The following is an 18,692-nucleotide window of genomic DNA, read 5'->3' on the forward strand; positions in this document are numbered from 1 at the left end:
CAATGAACTCTTTGTGCCTTTGTAATAGTTATGACAGTGGTCACATTTGTATATCTAGTGAGATGGAAGTGTTTGAACTCATCAACAGAGCATGTTCAACATGGAAAGGGAAGCATATTTTTTGTCAGTTCACTTCTAAATTTTTCCAGATTAGGTTAATTAACACTTATTTGTTTGGCAGCAAGTGCTATATGGCATAAATAGATTTTTGTTTATTTTTTTAAAAGCAAGTTTAATGTTTCACGTTAAATTTATATTTCTTGTATATTTGTTCACTCCCTCTTGAAGACAGCATTTCTGATGGGGAGCAGAGACTGTATGGAAGCTCTTCTCGTAAGATTTGCAAATGTATCTGGAAATGTCATTAGATCCCAAAAGTCATTACAGACTGGTCAAGACAGAAATCCTTACAGAGAACACCCCAGTGCTCTTGTAAAAAAACCTTGGTTACTCCAGCCTGAATTAAGGAAGCAATCCATAGTGGATTCCTTCTCAGGAATATACAAAAGGCTTATACAACAGATCAGTGCTTGAGCTACGGTTTCTAGCTGTTGGGAAAAATTGCCTGTCACAACAGAGCTTGCTTCTCGAGTAGCCACTTGGCATCTGAGATCACTACACGCTCGAGACTGGACCAGTTCAGAGCTTTAGCTGGATGTCACAGCCCTTTCTGTGTGAGTGCCCTTTCATCAGGATCTCAGAAGTGCGTCTGCAGCAGTGGAGGCTGGCTGCACGCTGGGCTGCATTCGCACAGCTGGGAGGTTGAAGGGAGTTGTTATTCCCCTCTTTTTTGGCAGTTCAGATGCTGCAGTTGGAGTAGTGCCCAGTTCTAGCCCTTACTGCACCCCAGTATGAGAAAGATATAGACAAATTGGAGCATGTCCAGAGATGGATAGGGTACTGGAGCATATGATACACAAGGAGACACTGAAGAGACCTGGATTGCTCAGCCTGAAGAGGAAACTAAGAGAGCAGAGCTGATTGCTGTCCTCAGCTGCTTAATGGGTCATTACAGCCAGATGGAGCCAAACTCTTAATGGACATGCACAGTGAAAGGACAAGAGGGAACATATAGATGTTGCAGCAAGGGAAATTTCAATTAGGCACAAGAAAAAACTCTTCATGATGAGGGTGCTCAAACACTGGAACAGGTGCCCAGAGCGACTGTTCATTCTCCTTCCTGGTGTATTTTCAAAACTTGAGTGGGCAAGGCCCTGAGAAACCTAAAGTCGCTTTGATGTTGGTAATGCTCTGAATGAGGGATAAATTCTAATGACCTCAGGACATCTCTTCAAACCCGTACTGTTCTAAGTTGATATACATTACTGACTTTACATGACAGACATCATTCAACAATCTTGCCCAGATGTGGATACATCTTGGACTTGATCTCTTACTTTTTTCAATGGTGACATCGTTTTTTTATACACCCTTTGTATTTCAACTTAGCTCCTTAAATCTGTTTGTCAAGTCAACTCCCCACTCCATTTAAATGCTTTTGAAATCTGATTCTTATATGAGAGAAAAGAAGAAGAAAGAAGTGAAAAATCAATTTAACCTTCAGAGTACCAAAGTATCAGCCTATGTGATCTACTCTAGAACTTTGCAGTCCCGTTCTATATATTTTGTCATCTATCTAGCTGGTTGTTTGCCATATCATGCTCAATTTGCATTTGTACCATTTTTACTTGTTGTTATGAGGCTCTGAGAATATTGGTGAAAACTCTTCAAATGAGCAAAGTGAAAGAAGAAAGACAGAAAGTAGAGAAATGGTGATAAATAGACTGGCTAGTTTTGCATTGTGCTGTTGAGATTTGTCCCTGAGTCTGCCTGAACTCCGATGACACTTGCATTGGCTCCAGAGGGGTTTTGGAGCCAGCCTCTGGTGCAGACTGTCTTCAGTTCTGTATTTCACAGCACTCTTACGGGTCTTCGCTCTCGCAATTTTTTATCACCAGACTTACACTCCTTGGTGTTTTTTGTAAAGATACAAAACTGTGATTGGGGGTGGTAAGTTTCTTTCCCTTGATTGTGAAGAATATGACTCACTTTAACCTTTGAATGTCAAATACTAGAAAACTAGCATAAAAATGAGGATAAAAACTTGTATATTCCCTCTTTATAAACATATCATCTGGTCATTTTTGAGCTCATTTGGGATATTTGGACTCTTCATTTTTATACAGTACATTTGAAATGCGTATCAGAAGGGTGCTAAAGCACATTCATTTTATTACTGTGTTTATGACTACTCCTCTGAAAAGGAAGTATTTGTGTTCAGATCATCAAGAGAAACATTAGCTTTCTTTTTCTTTCTTGCTTGCTTTTCATTGATGCAGTTATTTTTGTTTTCCTATGAAAATATTTGATTGTCTAGTCTTATAATTCTTTTCTGAAATCGCTTTTGGCTTGGTTGATGCACATGTACTGTGTAAACTCCATATGGAGAAGAATCTGATGCTTAAGTACTGTGAATAAGTTCTGGCATTACTTTGAGCATGAACCTTATATTTTTATCTAGGGAAAATAATGGTCTCTTAGTGGTTACTTTATGCGTTTGGTTGGATGTCAGTTCATTTGCTCAAAAGGATACTAAGTTTGCTTCCAGGCTGGTTGATTTTCTTCTGCTTTAGGCCCATTCTATTTTAATAATGGTTATTCTGTAGTCTATTTTTATTTAAAGTTCTTTCAGTATCTGCCCTTCTCAGTGCTATGCATTCCCCTTGCTCTGTCTTTCCCAATATAGCACAGCTTCTAGTCTCTCACAGGCAGCTGGTTTTTCTATTGTATTTTTCCTATTCTATAAAACTCTAGTAGAAATTTGTTTTTCCTAACCCCAAGACCTGATCCTTGGCAGTGAAAGACCCTTTGTTTCGAATACCCCAGTTGAAAGGAAAGATTCAACAAAGCTGAAATTGCAAACACGAGGGAATCTCATCTTGAGAGCGGTCATCCAGTAGGTGCTGAGCAGTGAGAGGCAGGCAGGAAAGCCAGCTCTTATACTCAGCAAGAAGTGCGCTTCTAGAAGTAGTTCCAGAGGGATTAAATACATTTATTGACTCTATCCACAACAGTTCTAAGCAATTGTTGTTATTACCTTTTTCAGTACATTCTGCATGATGAAGTGACTGCTGGTAGTTATTTTTATGTGTCAACACTATTGTTCAGGAGAAGAAAAAGGTTTCAAGATAGGCATATAGATATATATGCACACAACTAAATGTCTCGGTATGTATATATGTATAAATTCAAACTATTTTTGTTTATTTGTTTTATGACTGTTCATGGAAATGAGCCCAATAATGTCCGAGTCCGAACATAGTTGCCTTCTCTTCCTGCTGTACCATTTGTCAGCACTCAAAATGCTGTAAAATATACAGTGTTTTGTTGTAGTGTCATTTTGATTATTTTTGGCACTTCATAGTTTCAAACAAAATGTGGTAAGAAGCACCCAGAATGCCTTGTGGATTTTCCCTGGTTTACATGGCTTACGTGGACAGGGCTCTTACTGCAAAGGCAGACCAGCAAAGTATCCTTGACTTATGTCATTCTTACGGTGGCGACTGCTCAAGGTACCTCTAGAGATGAGATCACATTTGAGTCAAGAAAATAGCGTTGCCCAAAATTAGGCCAATGGCATAGAAATATAAAAAGGGTGTTACAGTGTAAATATTCTGCTCTACCTGGCAGTTAAAGCATTCATGTAGTGTACTGTAGTCAGTGTGGGACATGTAACTTTAAAATATGGCTAAGTTGGGAGGACTCTAGGGAAGAACAGCAAAGATGAGATGAGTATTAGCAGCCATGACTGTGAGGAAAAAATTGAACACTTAGAAAAGAGGGGGAAAAAAAGGAACATGAAGGAAACAATAAATAACTGAATTAGATATTATTGTTCTTTCCAAAGTGCATTAGAAATTTTATTCTCTACCTGCAAAGTCAAAAGCAATGCCTGTTTGGACTATAGAGGAAAAATCTTTCCAACTGCAAAGACAATTTAGCAACAGAGTTAATTTACATGAACAGGGTTGTATTTGCTGTCATCAGAGGTCTTAGACAACGTGTTAGAAAAAAATTCTGTAGTTAAATCTTGAATGTGCTTTGCAGAAGAAAACACTAGTTGGTTTTTGTAGGTGTCGCTCAATGCTTTCCCTACGTGGGTGACTGACCACAGAGTGGGAGCTCTCCACAGGATTTGCTCTGGCATCGGTGCGGAACAAAGAGGTGATTATGAATGGGGTTTACCCTATAGGTCTGTCACATCAATGCTTCAGCTGATGGTATTGTGCAATGGTGAGATATCAACAGGAGGAAAAAGCTATCAATGAAGACAAAAAGTGTAAGAGAAAAAAATTGACATGAAAAGAGAGGCTGGAAAACATCGTTCATAGTGCAGTCAGCTTTTATTTGCACGATTATAGCCATGTTTAGATACAAATATTGGCTTAAAATCCTGAAAATGATTAGAAGTCTCACAGTTTAGCCTTACATTATACCTTGCTTTTCAGCTGCACTAAATTCCAATATCATGCATGGCTACTTTAAGTCTCTTTAAGTGTCACAGAGTTCCATTTCATCCACCTTAGTAAAATGTAAAGAGACATTGATGAAACAGTGTCAGCAACAGTTGCATTTCTTGCCATTGGAACCAAAATCTAAAGCACTATCTGCTAAATTACCTAATTGGAACTTGATCAATTTTTTCATTGCTTTTAAAATTATTATTATTATTTTGTATAAATGGAAGGAAAAAGAAAGCAAACTGAGAATTATTTCCTGTGAAGCCAACCACATTTCCCTGTGAAACAAAAATAAAATCCAGTTTTCTTCTGATGCATTGAATTCTGAATTCAAATAGGCAGTGATGTTCAGTAATTATATAACAGGGGTATCTTTTTTTTGGCCACTCAGTAAATAGATTTAGACAATAGTGGGAAAAAAAATAAAAGAGAAATATAAGCAATAGCAAACATATATGCTTGCAATTAAAATTTAAAATAGTATAGAGGAGGGTGACAGCGAAGAATAGTTGCAAGGGTCTCTGGTAGCATCAGGTGAAAAGAGAGATAAAGGTCTGTTATAGAAATGAAGTGGGGATACAGAGATCCAGATATGTGGTATTATTCAAGGGGCAGTCAGAAGGGCTGACTGCATCCATTGTCTGAATGCGGTACTGCAGTGACAAGTTATCCCCAGCACTGCTTTTCACCTTTGCATATGATTTCTTGTCACACTGTGACTTCCATTTATCTTGGTCAAAACTCATCCAGATTAGATTCCATAAGCTGGATAAACCCCTGCTGAGAGCATAGTGTAGTTAACTATTAAATATCATCCAGTATTTTCTTTAAACTGAATTAAAATACTAATAATATTCTGTCATCTTAGTCTTATTACATTATATGGCTTGCATGGGTATTTTGAATTGTAATTTATTCACAATGACTATTTTGAATTTTTCATCTGCCCCACATATTGTTTTCCTAATTGTAGCTTTTTACAGTAGATTCTATTGTACTTGCACCAACCATACAAGAAAAGTATATACAAAGCAAAGAAAAGTTAACATGTTTAGCAGGGTAATTTGTCTTCACTCTAAATTAAAATGGAATGTTGAACTCGGTTTTTGGAGAAAAAATATTGGCATTTACATGTCTCGTTATGTTATATTATGTTTAGTTTTACTTATAATTTAGGTTAGATGAGAACAACTATCAAAATAAAATAAATTTCTTATTTGCAGGGAAAAAAGTGCTTTGGTTTTCCTGATAAATTTGTTTCTGCAAAAGATCTGACCTATTTTGTCAGCAAGTTCCTGTATCTGGCAAGATTATTTCTGTTGGCTAGACAATTTCAAAATGATAGAGTGAGATTAATAATATAAATACAGGTTTTCCTCTATTGATTTATTGGGTCTCAGGTCTCTGAACACTTGCCCATCTTAGTCATTTTACTTTTGAGAGCAATGACAAGTTACTCACATGTAGGTTTGCAAGAACGAGCATCTTTGTTAAGTGCAGCTGATTAGCAACATACTAAAAAGAAAGATTATCTCCTGTGAAATTATCTTTATAATACTTTAGGTGAATCAGATATGTAGACGCATAGTCCATTACCAGGAAATGTGAGAAAGAGGGGATTAAGAAACACCCTTGTATGAAATGTGTTAATGGATCATGTCCCTGCTTCCATTCCATTACAACACACAGTAGCTTAAGCACTTTCACTTTAGACATAATTTCATCCCGCGTGGGCATACAAAATATATTTGCCTGAGGCTGAGATCTCATGATTCCCTTAAGCTGATCTAAGGGCTGGCCACTCCTGAGAAGAGCAGTCTCAGTCTGCCCGTGTTTGGCCATGTGTACCCTCTTCCCTTGTGCCATACATTAGCACTGTTATAACTGGATCAGGGGATTAATATTAATAAGACTTGATTTTATTAGTTCATTTTTTTCTGAAAGAACATGGATACCTAGCTGCATAGGGGTTTACAGACACTGTTCTCATTGCAAATAGGCAAACTGAGTATTGGGCTATGCCAGGATGAGTAGAATGAGGACGCTCTGGTGCTGGTGAGGCTGCCCCTGGAAGGTTGTGTTCAGTGGCTGGGGTTCCCGGGTTCTTGAAGCGTAGGGGAAAAATTGGAGGGAGTCTAGCAAAGGGCCCTCTGGTCAGAATAGTTAAAGGAGTTGGCTTTATTTAATCCATTGAGGTGAGGATCCATAGTGGACTACAGCTAGTTGAAGGAGAGTTATAGATGGGATGAAGCCAAAGTCTTTTGAGTGGTGCTGGGTGATATAACGAGGAAGAATGGCCACAAATTGCAGACTGAGAGATTCAGGTAGGACACTATAAGGCCGATGCATCGCTAGAGCAGGCTACCCACTGGGGTTGTGGAATGTCTGGAATGTCCATCCTTGGTGGCTTTCAGGACTGGACTATCAAAGCCCCAGCTGAGCAGAACTTGTGTTGGCAACAGCCCTGCTCTCCATGGGAGGCTGAACTAGACAACATCCAGAGATCACTTACAATGAACATTTCTCTCTTGCCATAAATGTTCTTGTAAAGATGTAGCCTAAGACCTCTTACAATACACACACACAAAAAAGCAAAAAAGAAAAAAAAAAAGGGAGTGTGTAATTTAAGATCGGTTTTAAGACATAGCTTCTCTGTAGGATTTTAGGATTTCTGTATAATGTAAACGTACAGATATTTGAGTGTGATGTATATGTTTTATATGATTTCAGTTTTGGAAACTTAGGACATGCAGTCTCTCAACAATTACCATAGAATGTGTGGATCTACATAGACTTAATTATTTCTCTCTCACACATACAGAGGCTCTGTGGAAAACAGTGCTCCACACAACATCCCTATCATTGTTCATGTGTCTAGTAGAAGTGGTTCTGTTTTTGTCACTCGATCTGTATGTATCAAGCACAACAAAAAGTTTATCTAGTCGTTCCCCACAGCAGCAAACTGTGGTGGGGAAGTTCATAACCAGAGGCTTATTGGTGAATCATCCACATCCACCAGGTCTGCTTCTCACCAGTGGAGAGGCAGTACTGCCAGTTTGAAATGATCCCCAGGAGGGCATACACTGATGAATTAAAACAAATTCCCACCATGAACTCTCTCTAAGCATGCTGAGGTACGGGAAGAAACACCTGGCTTGCCCGTAAATGTGAGACCTTAAACAAACACCTGAAAGAAGTCCAAAAAAGCAGTTGTCTGGCAGGGATAGTGCTGACACCTAGTTAGCTTTTGGACAACTCTCTGGCACTGGTCAGAGCTGCAAGCCTTATTTTGTGGTTAGACTGTCTACCCTGCCACAGATTTGCAATATTGGCACTAATTTATGTTAGCGAGGAAAAAAAGGAATGCTAATAATTTGTAGCTGAGCGGGCACCTTTGGAAGGTGGTGTGGAGAGGTGCAAAAAGTGCCAGGCAGGCTCTTTGGATTGTAACAAACAGTGAAGCAGTTGTTAGCAGGACACCGAGGATCAGCAAAAAGTCAGAAGTTCAGAAACCAAGTCTCAGCTTGTTCTTCCTTGTCAATCAGGATAATAAACTGCACACAGACAGGCAGCCCCTCTCAGTAAAACCTCAGAAAGTCTTTGAATTAAAAGTGAAAAAAAGATCTGAGTTGCACCCTCTGCATCACTTCAGATTGTGGCAAGTGCGTTTTTCATCCAGCAGTGAAAGAAACAGGCCTGTGTTATCCGAGACCGGGCTTTTCATGCTTTGCACTGGGGGATTCTCAAGCTGGCTGTTGGGGTGATGTTTGCAGTTTGTCAGATCTGCTGGGAGCACTAGTGGGTCTGTCAACAGATGGTTCAACTACATGGTTCGTGGTGCTGAACTGCATCAAAATTAATTTCCCCCTATCATACAACTTTATGCTGTTTTAAATGTTGTGATCCACCTATCAGCAGCAGAGTTGCCTGGATGAACGTAATTTTTTCTCATTCCTTTCCCTCATGCATGCTACAATCTCTGGCAGTGGTAAAAAAAGAATTAAAAAAAAAAATTTAAAAACTGTAAAATATATGGAAGGTGTAGGTTCAAGTACCATTACAACAGGGGGTTACTGTGAGATAGTCTCTTATCTGTCTGGAGAAAGTACTTCTAAATAACTGGCAATGTCACAGTGGCACTATAAAGGTCAATCTACTCAGTGTATGTGTTTCATATTCAACGTTTCTGCCTTTTTTTGCCTTTGAGTCAAGATTACAGCTGAAGTTCAGTCTCCTATTTGCCATTCAAGGCCAGAGATAATTTCACCAAGCTTTTGAATTTGATTCGTATATAACCAGGCGCGTCAAACTGCTTTTTGTACTTAATTTATATAAAATATATATACCTGTGCACGTGTGTGCCTGCATATTTTGTAGAGACGTGGTTTTTCAGCTGAGTGTTAAAATGGAGATCTCAGAGATTTGTGATTTAAAATATTCTGTGCTGTCTGGTTCTAGCAGGATTTTTTTTCCAGTATATCAGAGTTATCTGCCAACTTGATTACATTACCTGTGATTTCAATTGATTCTGGTATTTTAATTCTAAACAACAGCTTTGTTCTACAACTTGATACTAACACCTGAGGCAGCTCAACCTCGAGGGATGCTTTAAAATATTTCCTCCATGTGGTTATATATTTATGCATTATGTAAAATAGTTTTTAGGACAGCTAACTTCCAAATAGCGGTGTGTGAATAAAATAGTAATTGGACATTTAGAGGCCGTCTGTTTGTAATGGTGGAGTTTTATTTCCTTCGTTTCTATACTTGAGTATTTTGCAGGGTATAACTGCACATTTACATTGACTATTTGACTTATTCCTCTTGCTTGGGAGGGCTTGGAGGTCTTTTATAAGAAATATTATAACTCTGCCACTATTACTATTTCTTACCTCCAATAATAAAATATTAGGAAATTTAAACTTTTTATTTGAGTGACTGTGTTGTACCTCTACAAATTAAAAACAAACCAGCAAACATATAGAAGCAGAAAGCCATGCTACATGGATGCATTCAGCTGGAGTCTCTGAAGGTGATAGTTCTATAAATGTAACTAGACATTTATATAGTTCTGTTTTCAAATTTTTTGAAACTTATATTGCAGCTGTTAAAAAAAGGGTGCTGAAAATAAAATGGCATTTTTCATGCTAAATTGAGTTCTATAAGTTTTGTTATATTTGGATGCAATTATGACTGATCATAAAATAATTACAATTTATCTCTTTTTCTTTGCAGAGTCACAGTGTACACTCTGTGGGGAGCCTGAAGGTGAGCATGTTTTCCTACTAAATTTTTCAAAGCAGCTAGGGGTGAACACTTGGCTCAAATGATACACACGTAGAATAGATTGGAAATGGTATCCGAATGATGAGAAGCAAAGAAAGACATTCTACTCTGTGTTAGATACCAAAAATGAATTGAATTAAGCTGAGTAAAGCACAGTACATGCTCCAGGCAGGAAATATCTTAAAGGACAAATATTCCATTAGAGCAAAAATGGAAATATTTACTTCTTATTCTTTTGTGTGTTTGTCGAACTAATTTGGGGTAAGAGAGGGTGCGAAGCGACATCTAAGGATTTAGGGGATGGAAAAAAAAGGGATTGGATATAAAAGAGAAATGAGAAAATGCTTTTATATTTGATAATACATTTACAGTGGATTGTGAGAGGCTAACACTTTTTAACAGATGAACTGAATAAATATTGCTTCTCAAATAAAGATAATTAAACAATAACTGTTATGTAGTGCAAATATATGCCCATGTGGAGGTGTTTGGTGGTTTGTTTTGTTTGGGTTTTTTCCAAGTGACTAATTAAATACCAAGGTGAGACCCACAATTTACCTAAATGAATGCTGAAGTAATGAGATTGTAATTTTTAAAGTAAGCCATTATTCAGAAAAATCACTCTAATTTATTTATTTGTTAACACTGGTGCTGTTTTAAAGAAAATGTCAAAAAAAAGCTGACCTTAGTTTCAAATCAACCATCTGGAGTCTTTCTAAGAAACATAGTCTGAAATCGCAAATGTAAGTGCTGGAGCAAAATATATTAATTAAAAAATAAAATGAAAGATTCTAGGCTGTTCCCAGAGACATTCAGCTGTATGTCTTGAACAGTTTCTGAAAAACTATATAAACTTGTAATGCTCTATAAATTTAGGAGGGAGAAGTTACTAAGAGATGAAGACTGGAAGTTAAAGTCTTTGAGACCTTGCAACAAATGAAATAACTCAGTAAATTAATCACTGATTATCTGCTTCTCCTTTGTTGTCCTCTGACAAATAATTGTTTTAGAGATTTGTTTTGACTTTGCATTCTTTTAATAAATAGTCAGTTCTTGATTTGTTCATTTTCTTTGTCCTTTATTTGATAAATTTATAATAGCACAGATACACATATGAAAAGGAAAAGTAAGACAGGTGTTTGTTTGCCTTTCGTGAGACATTCCTTTCATTATGAGGTTGTCCAACTTTAAAGTTATTCATTGGATTAGTTCTGTTTTATTACATGTTATGCCTGCTTTTTAACAATAATTCTCCTTTCTTTTCATTACTGCTCTTTCACACCTATTCAGCTTTGCAAATTTTAATAAATGCACATGGACTTTGTAAAAAGGGAATTCCAAAAAAAATTGGTAATAAAAATGTTTAACATTTATCTGACTAAGAACCCTCGATCAAAAGATGATTATATGTATTGCTGTGGGAACAGTCCTCAAGAACATAGTGTTCCGTTCTCAGCTGAGTAGAAATGAACTTTCCCGGGAGTGAATGTCTCCCAGATCACCATACTCTCCCCTCAAATACAGTATTACTGGAATTATAATTATTAATGCTCTGCCTTAATTTTAAAAATATTGGCATTAATGATAGCTTAGATTAGTGACAAGGTTTATAATCTTATGTTTTTTCCGTGCCAGGTTAGCACAATTTCTGATCTAACACTGAACATTCACATAAATTTTATACATCATTTTGTGATGAAGTTGCTCAATAGCTATGACTTCAGTTTTCAGAAGGTCATTCTAAAAGAATCTTTGTTGTCTAAATCAGAAACAAAAAAAAACCAACAATTCAAACCTCAAAAAATATACTTTCTCTCTGGAACATTCTACAAATTTTGCTATGGCATCATAGTAAACTAATTGTGTTACTTAGGAAACAATGGAATAACTAAAATATCAAGTGTTTGAAATGTTTTAATTGGAATTTCTGACTTTTCTCTGTAGCCTTCTTCAGAAATTTAAGATATTTTGTGACTTGTAGTTTGATTTTTTTAGTATCTGAGGCAAATTCAAAGAATATCACTTAATGGTAGATACCATTGGCATCCAGGTTCCTTTTTTCCTCCTCCTTTTCAGAAAAAAAAAATCAAAATTCACTGAGTACATGAATGTATGCTGGTATATTAAGATGAACTTTCAAAATTGTAGTGGTAAGGAGAGACTCGTTCATGAAATAGTAAATGTGGAGAAGTCTCTCGGACTTGGAAGAGAGGAAGACAAGGCTTTACTTTTTACCACTTCTGAGTTCCTCTGAAGCTGTTTATGCCATTTATTGAAAAGCCTGCAGGCAGGTAGCAGTGAGTTTCTGAACAATATGTATTTTCTGTAAGCCAGGTGGCAGAGTGGAAGTGTATTGCAAGCTGCAAAATCTGATTGTCTAGTTGGTCAACTACGGTCCTCACTGTTCTTGTGGTGGTTTGTCCTTTCTCTAACCATCACTCCCTTTTCAAAATCAGCAGTTTGGTCCTGGATTACCAGTGTGTCCAGATGTAATAGGAGATGACTGTAAAGCAGAGCTCTTTGCTGGGGGCACTTGGCAAAGTGTTCAGCTGCTAGTGCCGCACTTCGGGAAGCAAGTGCATCTATCTGCATACGCCTTGTTACACAGATGGGGGACAGTGTGGGTGCATGTTTTATAGAGAGAAAAGTATCACATATGGGAGGGAGATATAAATTACCAGAATACACATTTCACATTTCAGTGTTTCACCTGTGAAATATGTGGATCCATAGATAAATGTGTGTCATGTGTCCTCCTTTGCAGCCCATCTAAACAGAATGAGTTGGACAAAACTGAGGTCTCTGTTCAAGCATCACTCTTTTGTATGAGCTGCACAGGCTTATGTGTTCTCTTTCAAAAATTATTAGTTTACTCTGTGTTGTTGACAAGCATGTCAGCTACTATTCCTGTCACTGTGAGATGTCTGAAGACCAGGAGGCCTATTTTATACTGAGACGAAACTAAAGTTGCAGAAAGCAGAGCTAGTGGTCTAATAAATCCTATTAATAAATCTACTTCAAGCTGCTCCATCTTCTGGAAATACAAGAGCAGCAATTATGTGTTTTCAGATAGACAACAACAGCCACCTTTATGGAAGTGATCTGCAGTTGACAGATTATGTTGTCACAGTAAACACCGTTGGGTTGTTTTTCTTTCTTTTTCCCCTGCTTACGTGAAGATGGCAAGTTATAGACATGTGTCTAGATCAGTCTTTGGGACAGCCAACGTACTCTGTTAGAGGGACTGCTGTGGTCATGAGAAATTTCAGGAAGAGTTATCTCCATTAATCATTGGCCTTTGATCTGACCCTCTCTTGATGATCTTAAGAGCTTGTTAGGTTCTTCTTATTTTGAAATAAAAAAAAAGAGTGGTTGTATGTAGAATTTTATTTGGCTATCCATGGGAGAGAAAACCCAGGTTTGCTATAGGTGTTAAGCTTTCTTTCCTGTTACTGTGGTGCTGATAGCAATTTCCAATTTATTTAGAAGTATTCTATGATGAAAACAAGTTTATCTGTGTAGAAGTTCTGCTGCATCATAGGGGTGGTAGAATATGCTGAGCAATTATGCAAAGACTGTGGAGTGGGTAGCAGGCAGTCTTACCTATTGGTCACTTTGTTTTCTGGTACATGATCTTGCAGTCTACATACAGCCTGTAGTATTCGTATCTCGTTCTAGTAGAGATATTATGCAACAAATGTCCTTTCAATTACACAGCATTTAGTAATCAAGTCTGGCTTACCACGCATTGTAAAAGATACCAATCTACACAAAGGCTTCGCTGGGGTCTACAGGATGTTTCAAAAAGATGGACCCCATTTAGAATCACTATATCTCTGACACTGGGTCCATCTTGTTGAAACACCCTGCATATTAACTCTAACATCATAGAGAGAAGACTCAACTTTCATTATGAACAAACAATACAGTGAAGACCTCTAGTTAGGTTGATAGTTAAAGAAAACAAGCAAATAATAATATTTGTAAGGAATGAGATGGTAAATACAATACAGTACATTAAGACACCACTTCTGCATACTAGAAACAACTCTAACCTGAAATACAGAGTTGAATCTTTGCTTTCCGACACCACCAGGAAGGAATATAGCAAAGAGTTTCAGAATCTAAAGATATATAGTACACTTACCAAGATACATAAGGAGCAATAACACGTGAATTAATATTGAGATGGTTTGCTCCATGTAATTTAGAGAAGGCACCAATCAAAAAACAAACAAACAAATCTAGTAGACTTTCCTAATACTGTACTAAATAATGCATCCCATTTTCAATGAGATCACAGAAACCATGCATTCCAGTTTCATAATAAATTCAGACCAAGTAAACACTCAAAAGCGGAACAAGTATAACTGAGAAAAGCAAATGCCGTTGTGGAACTTGGATGTTTCAGTGAACAGTAAGAATGTTACAACAGATTTGAGATAGAGGGACGTCCAGTTGTTATCAGCATATGTTCTTACACAAACAAATAATCCCATCTTTTAATAGATGAAGGAGATACATCCCCTAGGGATAAGTTATTATAAATACTTTCTTCAAATTTGTTTTTTATTAACTTTTTAGTTACTGTAATCAGAACCTGAATCCCCAGTTTGGCAAACCTTTGGCTTTGTCCACTGTGGAAATCCTTGTATTCCATCTGCAAAGGCCTTGTGAGTTTCTAAAAGTCGATCTCCGAAGAATGAACTGGAAAAATTCCTTCTTTCCTATCTCATCTGTATGACTGGATCTTTTTAGCTGTATTAACGCAGTGGGGCAACTGTAGATCCAAAATATACATATTGGGTTGCATTAGAACTTAATGCAGTTAACTTGTGTGGAGGTTTCCATCCAAACCATACGAAGGCACTCAGAGATATGGCATTCAGAAATGCCTTGCTCTGATTTAGAATAATTTGGGTTGAAAAAGACCCTTAAGATCATCAAGTCTGACCATTAATCTAACACTGCTAAGTCTACCAAAACTACAAGTCTGCTAATGAGACAGTCCACATTCCACAGAACAAGACCAGTACTGCACTGCATGCATGGCACACAGTGTATAAAATGTATGAAAAGCCAGTGATACTAGTGCAGAGAGATTATAATGTTCTTCACATTATTATCCCTTGTTATCACTGGCAGCCAGAATCAGTGTCTTACAGATTTTCTCTGTTCAGTGTGGGAACAAAATGAAGTTAGGGATTATTTAATGATCTTTTCTATGCTTGCAAAGAGTGATGAAGTCCTGGGTGAAAGATGTTTTAGTGTGTGGGAGAAATTTTCTTTGCCCCAAGTAACCATCTTCTCCGATCCAGCACTGTAGACCAAAAAACTGTTTTTGCAGGCCTCTCCTAAGGTCGCAGAAGTTACCTGTTCTGGCCAAGTCTGCCATGCACGATCTGGTCCTTTCGCTGCTTTCTTTCTCCTCTATGCACTTTCCTTCAACAGTTTTTCCTAAGAATTTGACCAGGTAGTTCAGATTCTTCCTCAACATCTCAGATCTCTCTTGTGCTGTGGTGTGCACTTACACTTTGAATTAAGTTCCCCCATTAAATTTTGCAAGCAACTGACACAAGAACTGGTTGCTAGTTGTTAGACCTGCTGGGTTCAAGCTTGTAATAACAACCTTAGAACAGTGACTTTTCTGTTAATTTGTAAAATAAATGTTCCATGTAAAAGGAGAGTGTAGAAGAGACCTATTTTTTAATGTATCTCAAAGTGAACTTTTTTTTTTCTACACTTGTTCTTCTGTTAAGTGGTTAATAGTTCAAACAGCCAATGCATAGCTGCTACATGACTCCAAATGTAAGATCAGGAACAGATCGGAAGTCTTCTGACAATTACATATTATCTGAAAAGAAATCCAAGTGTCACAAGATATTGATTTTTTTTTTTTACTATTGATTTACATTTCCAAGCTAAGAAAGATGCCAGCATAATTTTGACTTTCTCTGGGAAGAAATGAGTTTGTGCAATTTTTTTACAAAAGTTACAAGAATGCTAAAGTATGTCACTCATTTACCCATACAGAAGTTTATGTCAATTAAAAATAGAAGTTTTTAATAAGACTAAAAGTTGAGGAGTGCTTTTCCAGATATATCAATATTAGAGTGGTGGATCTGTTTCAGATACTACCAGATTTGGTGCCCTGTGTTCTGGTTAGTGTGTTGGGGTTTGGAGGGGAAAGAATTGTGTTTGGGGGGCAGTAGTTGTTGTTGTGGTTGGGTTTTGGTTGGTTGGTTGGGTTTTTTGTGTTTGTTTGTTGGTGGGTTTTTTTGTTTTGTTTTTAATGAAAAATCGAGACAGTAGGTAGGTCAGAAACCTTAAATTTGGCAGAATGTCTTAATATTGATGGTGTTCCATCTGGGTAGTTCTGGCTCTGAAAATAAACATTTCCCTTGGTATCTAGTGGAAAACTATCACAGGCATATTAATAACTCCAGAGAATTTTGCTAAGCTTCATTTCTCTAATCTCAACATTTAGTAATCCACACTGAAAACTGGCAGTTTTTACACTGTTAGTAATGACTTTCAAGAGTCCTGTAGTCTCAACTTTTCTATACTTATGCTGTATATACTAGACCAACAGTTATCAGTAGCAAAAATTGATGTCGCCTGAGGAAGCAAAGTACATTTTCAACACGTAATCTTGGCATTTTTGAGGAACCAATAACACATAATCAAATCTACTTTGCCTAGTTTTAATATTGGTTCTTTTCTTGCTAATTATAGAAATTTCACAGTTGTCTGTTTAAGTTAGAATCTTCTTGTTTTGTATGTATACCCCTGAAACAGTTAAAAAGATTATTGTTCCTGCTATCGACATAATAATAATTCATATTTATTACCTGAAGTGATTGATACAATGCTGATTCTATTCAATCTTGTAGGAAAAATTCCACGTAAATACAGGGTCAAGGTCTTTGATCTTTCTGCTTTGTTCCATTTTTATGCCAGCACCTTGATTTTCAGCAGGAGTCACATTTGTGTGCCTGTGTGAACTTCCTTGCTAGCATTTAAATTATAAGTTCTTATAAAATCACTGATAGCATGAAACTTCCTCCTGATCCAAGTATTGCTAATATACCTTTCTTTATTAACTTTAGTTACTTCTCTCAAAGTGAAGTGATTTGATTTTTCATCTTCATGGAAACTTTATCAAGTTGCATAGAAATGTCTTCCTATCATTTTCCATTGTGTAGTCTGTAAATATTGAACTTATTTTTTTACTCCTAGATCAAAAGGCAATATGCACGTTAGTTACACTACATTTTTTTAAAATAAAGTAACCCGCAAGATACGGAGATTGTACAAACCTAAATCTCTTTCTCCTTTGCCTAATATGTCTGATTTTACTAATTAATTTATTTAGGTTAATAATTTATAATATATTCGTAATGTGCATTATTCTTGAACTGTGCTGGATTTTATATAAAGTCATGAGATATGTTCATCATATTTAGCAAGGAGCTATAATACATTTTTATTCAAATAATACTGAATAACCTGTTCCTGCTGTATTGTCATGTTGCCTGGATTTGGGCAGCCAGCAGAAGTTCTCTGCTAAAAGTTGCAGAGGATGCTCTCAGTGTCGAGTTATACTTGAAATATTTGAAGATTTAATTTTGAATGCTTCTAAATTCTATACTTTATGTTTGTATAGTTTGCAAGGTTATATATGGCATTAGTAAAATGAATACTTTTGTCTATAACAAGGAATAAAGTTGCCCATTTTATTTAGTTGTATTGAAATCAGGAATGGGATATTTAAAGGAGTAGGATCTGTGTAAGCTAAGTGTGAGGTATGATAATGTCAATTTTGGTACATTTCTTTTACAAACTATCTTGTGCTAATTTAAGATAAAAGTCATAAAATAAAATAAAAAATCTCAGATGTATTTTAAGAAAACAAATTATTATCTTTAAAAAAGACCTTCACCTAACATTTATATTTGGAATAAATTAATTGTTCAGATATTTCTATTGCTCAAATGTACAGGAAAAAGCTGTACTGAAAATGACATTGTTGTCCTAGTTTTCTGTACCTACTGATTCACTCTCCTGGGTTGTGCACACCAAAAAAAAACAAACCCCAAACTGATTTAATTTGGACAAATAAGATGTAATCCCAAATGCAGAAGGTATTATTTGTACATTCATTGTACATTCATTCTACATTGTTGATATTAAAAAACAAACAAAACACAAAAAGGACCATCTTACCTTTTCCACTCCAATATGAATGAATAAATGAAAAGCTCATTTGATTTCTGGGTGAAGAGCTGGCCTTAAAGGTTATAGTCAGCACACACTTAAGGTTGCAGCCAACACTGGCAATGTGAATATTTCCTCTGCCAACGGTAAATGAAGTTACACGTGTTATTCAGTGCTATAGAGGTCAGAAATTCAACATTTGCTGGAGTACGGACCAATATAAATAAGGTCAGTGCAGCCTAGAAGATGCTGATATTTTAAATTAACCTTTGAATAGAAATATGCATGTACATATTCACACTTCTTTTTTTCCATTCTTCTTATCTTGCTAACTGTTTAGCAGGTTTTTATATTACATGAAATGTCCTGTTTTGAGTAGCCATTCATATGTGTCAGATTTGTTTGCTGTATGTTAGTTTCTGCAGTAGCATGTTTCTTTTAAAGATTTTAGTTTAGAAGTATGTGTCATAAGTGAGAACATTTCTTTTATAGCATGAACTGTCTGTATTTTCCTTTAGCTTCTATTATTTTCATGCTCTACAATGCTAAGAAGTTACATATTCGTTCAACTGTAACACTCCCTTGTACATTTATGTAGCTAAACTCTAAGTTGAACAGTAATATCTCCATGTCGTGCAGCTTCTAGCTTACTTTGTATTTTAGGAAGAT

At 36.6% G+C, this 18,692-nt stretch overlaps 1 protein-coding gene across 19 annotated transcripts in view; it reads left to right on the plus strand.

The window, feature by feature from the left end:
* DLGAP2 (DLG associated protein 2) overlaps nucleotides 1–18,692 on the plus strand; it is a 468,772-nt gene that overhangs the window by 215,790 nt on the left and 234,290 nt on the right. For all 19 annotated transcript variants that reach the window (XM_065056017.1, XM_065056019.1, XM_065056022.1 and 16 more), the window contains one exon: nucleotides 9,756–9,788. In XM_065056017.1, the coding sequence (XP_064912089.1) occupies nucleotides 9,756–9,788 (33 nt within the window). The remainder of the gene's footprint in view (nucleotides 1–9,755; nucleotides 9,789–18,692) is intronic.

Source organism: Columba livia, chromosome 3 (genome assembly GCF_036013475.1).
Source record: "Columba livia isolate bColLiv1 breed racing homer chromosome 3, bColLiv1.pat.W.v2, whole genome shotgun sequence".
Taxonomy (NCBI): Eukaryota; Metazoa; Chordata; class Aves; order Columbiformes; family Columbidae; genus Columba; species Columba livia.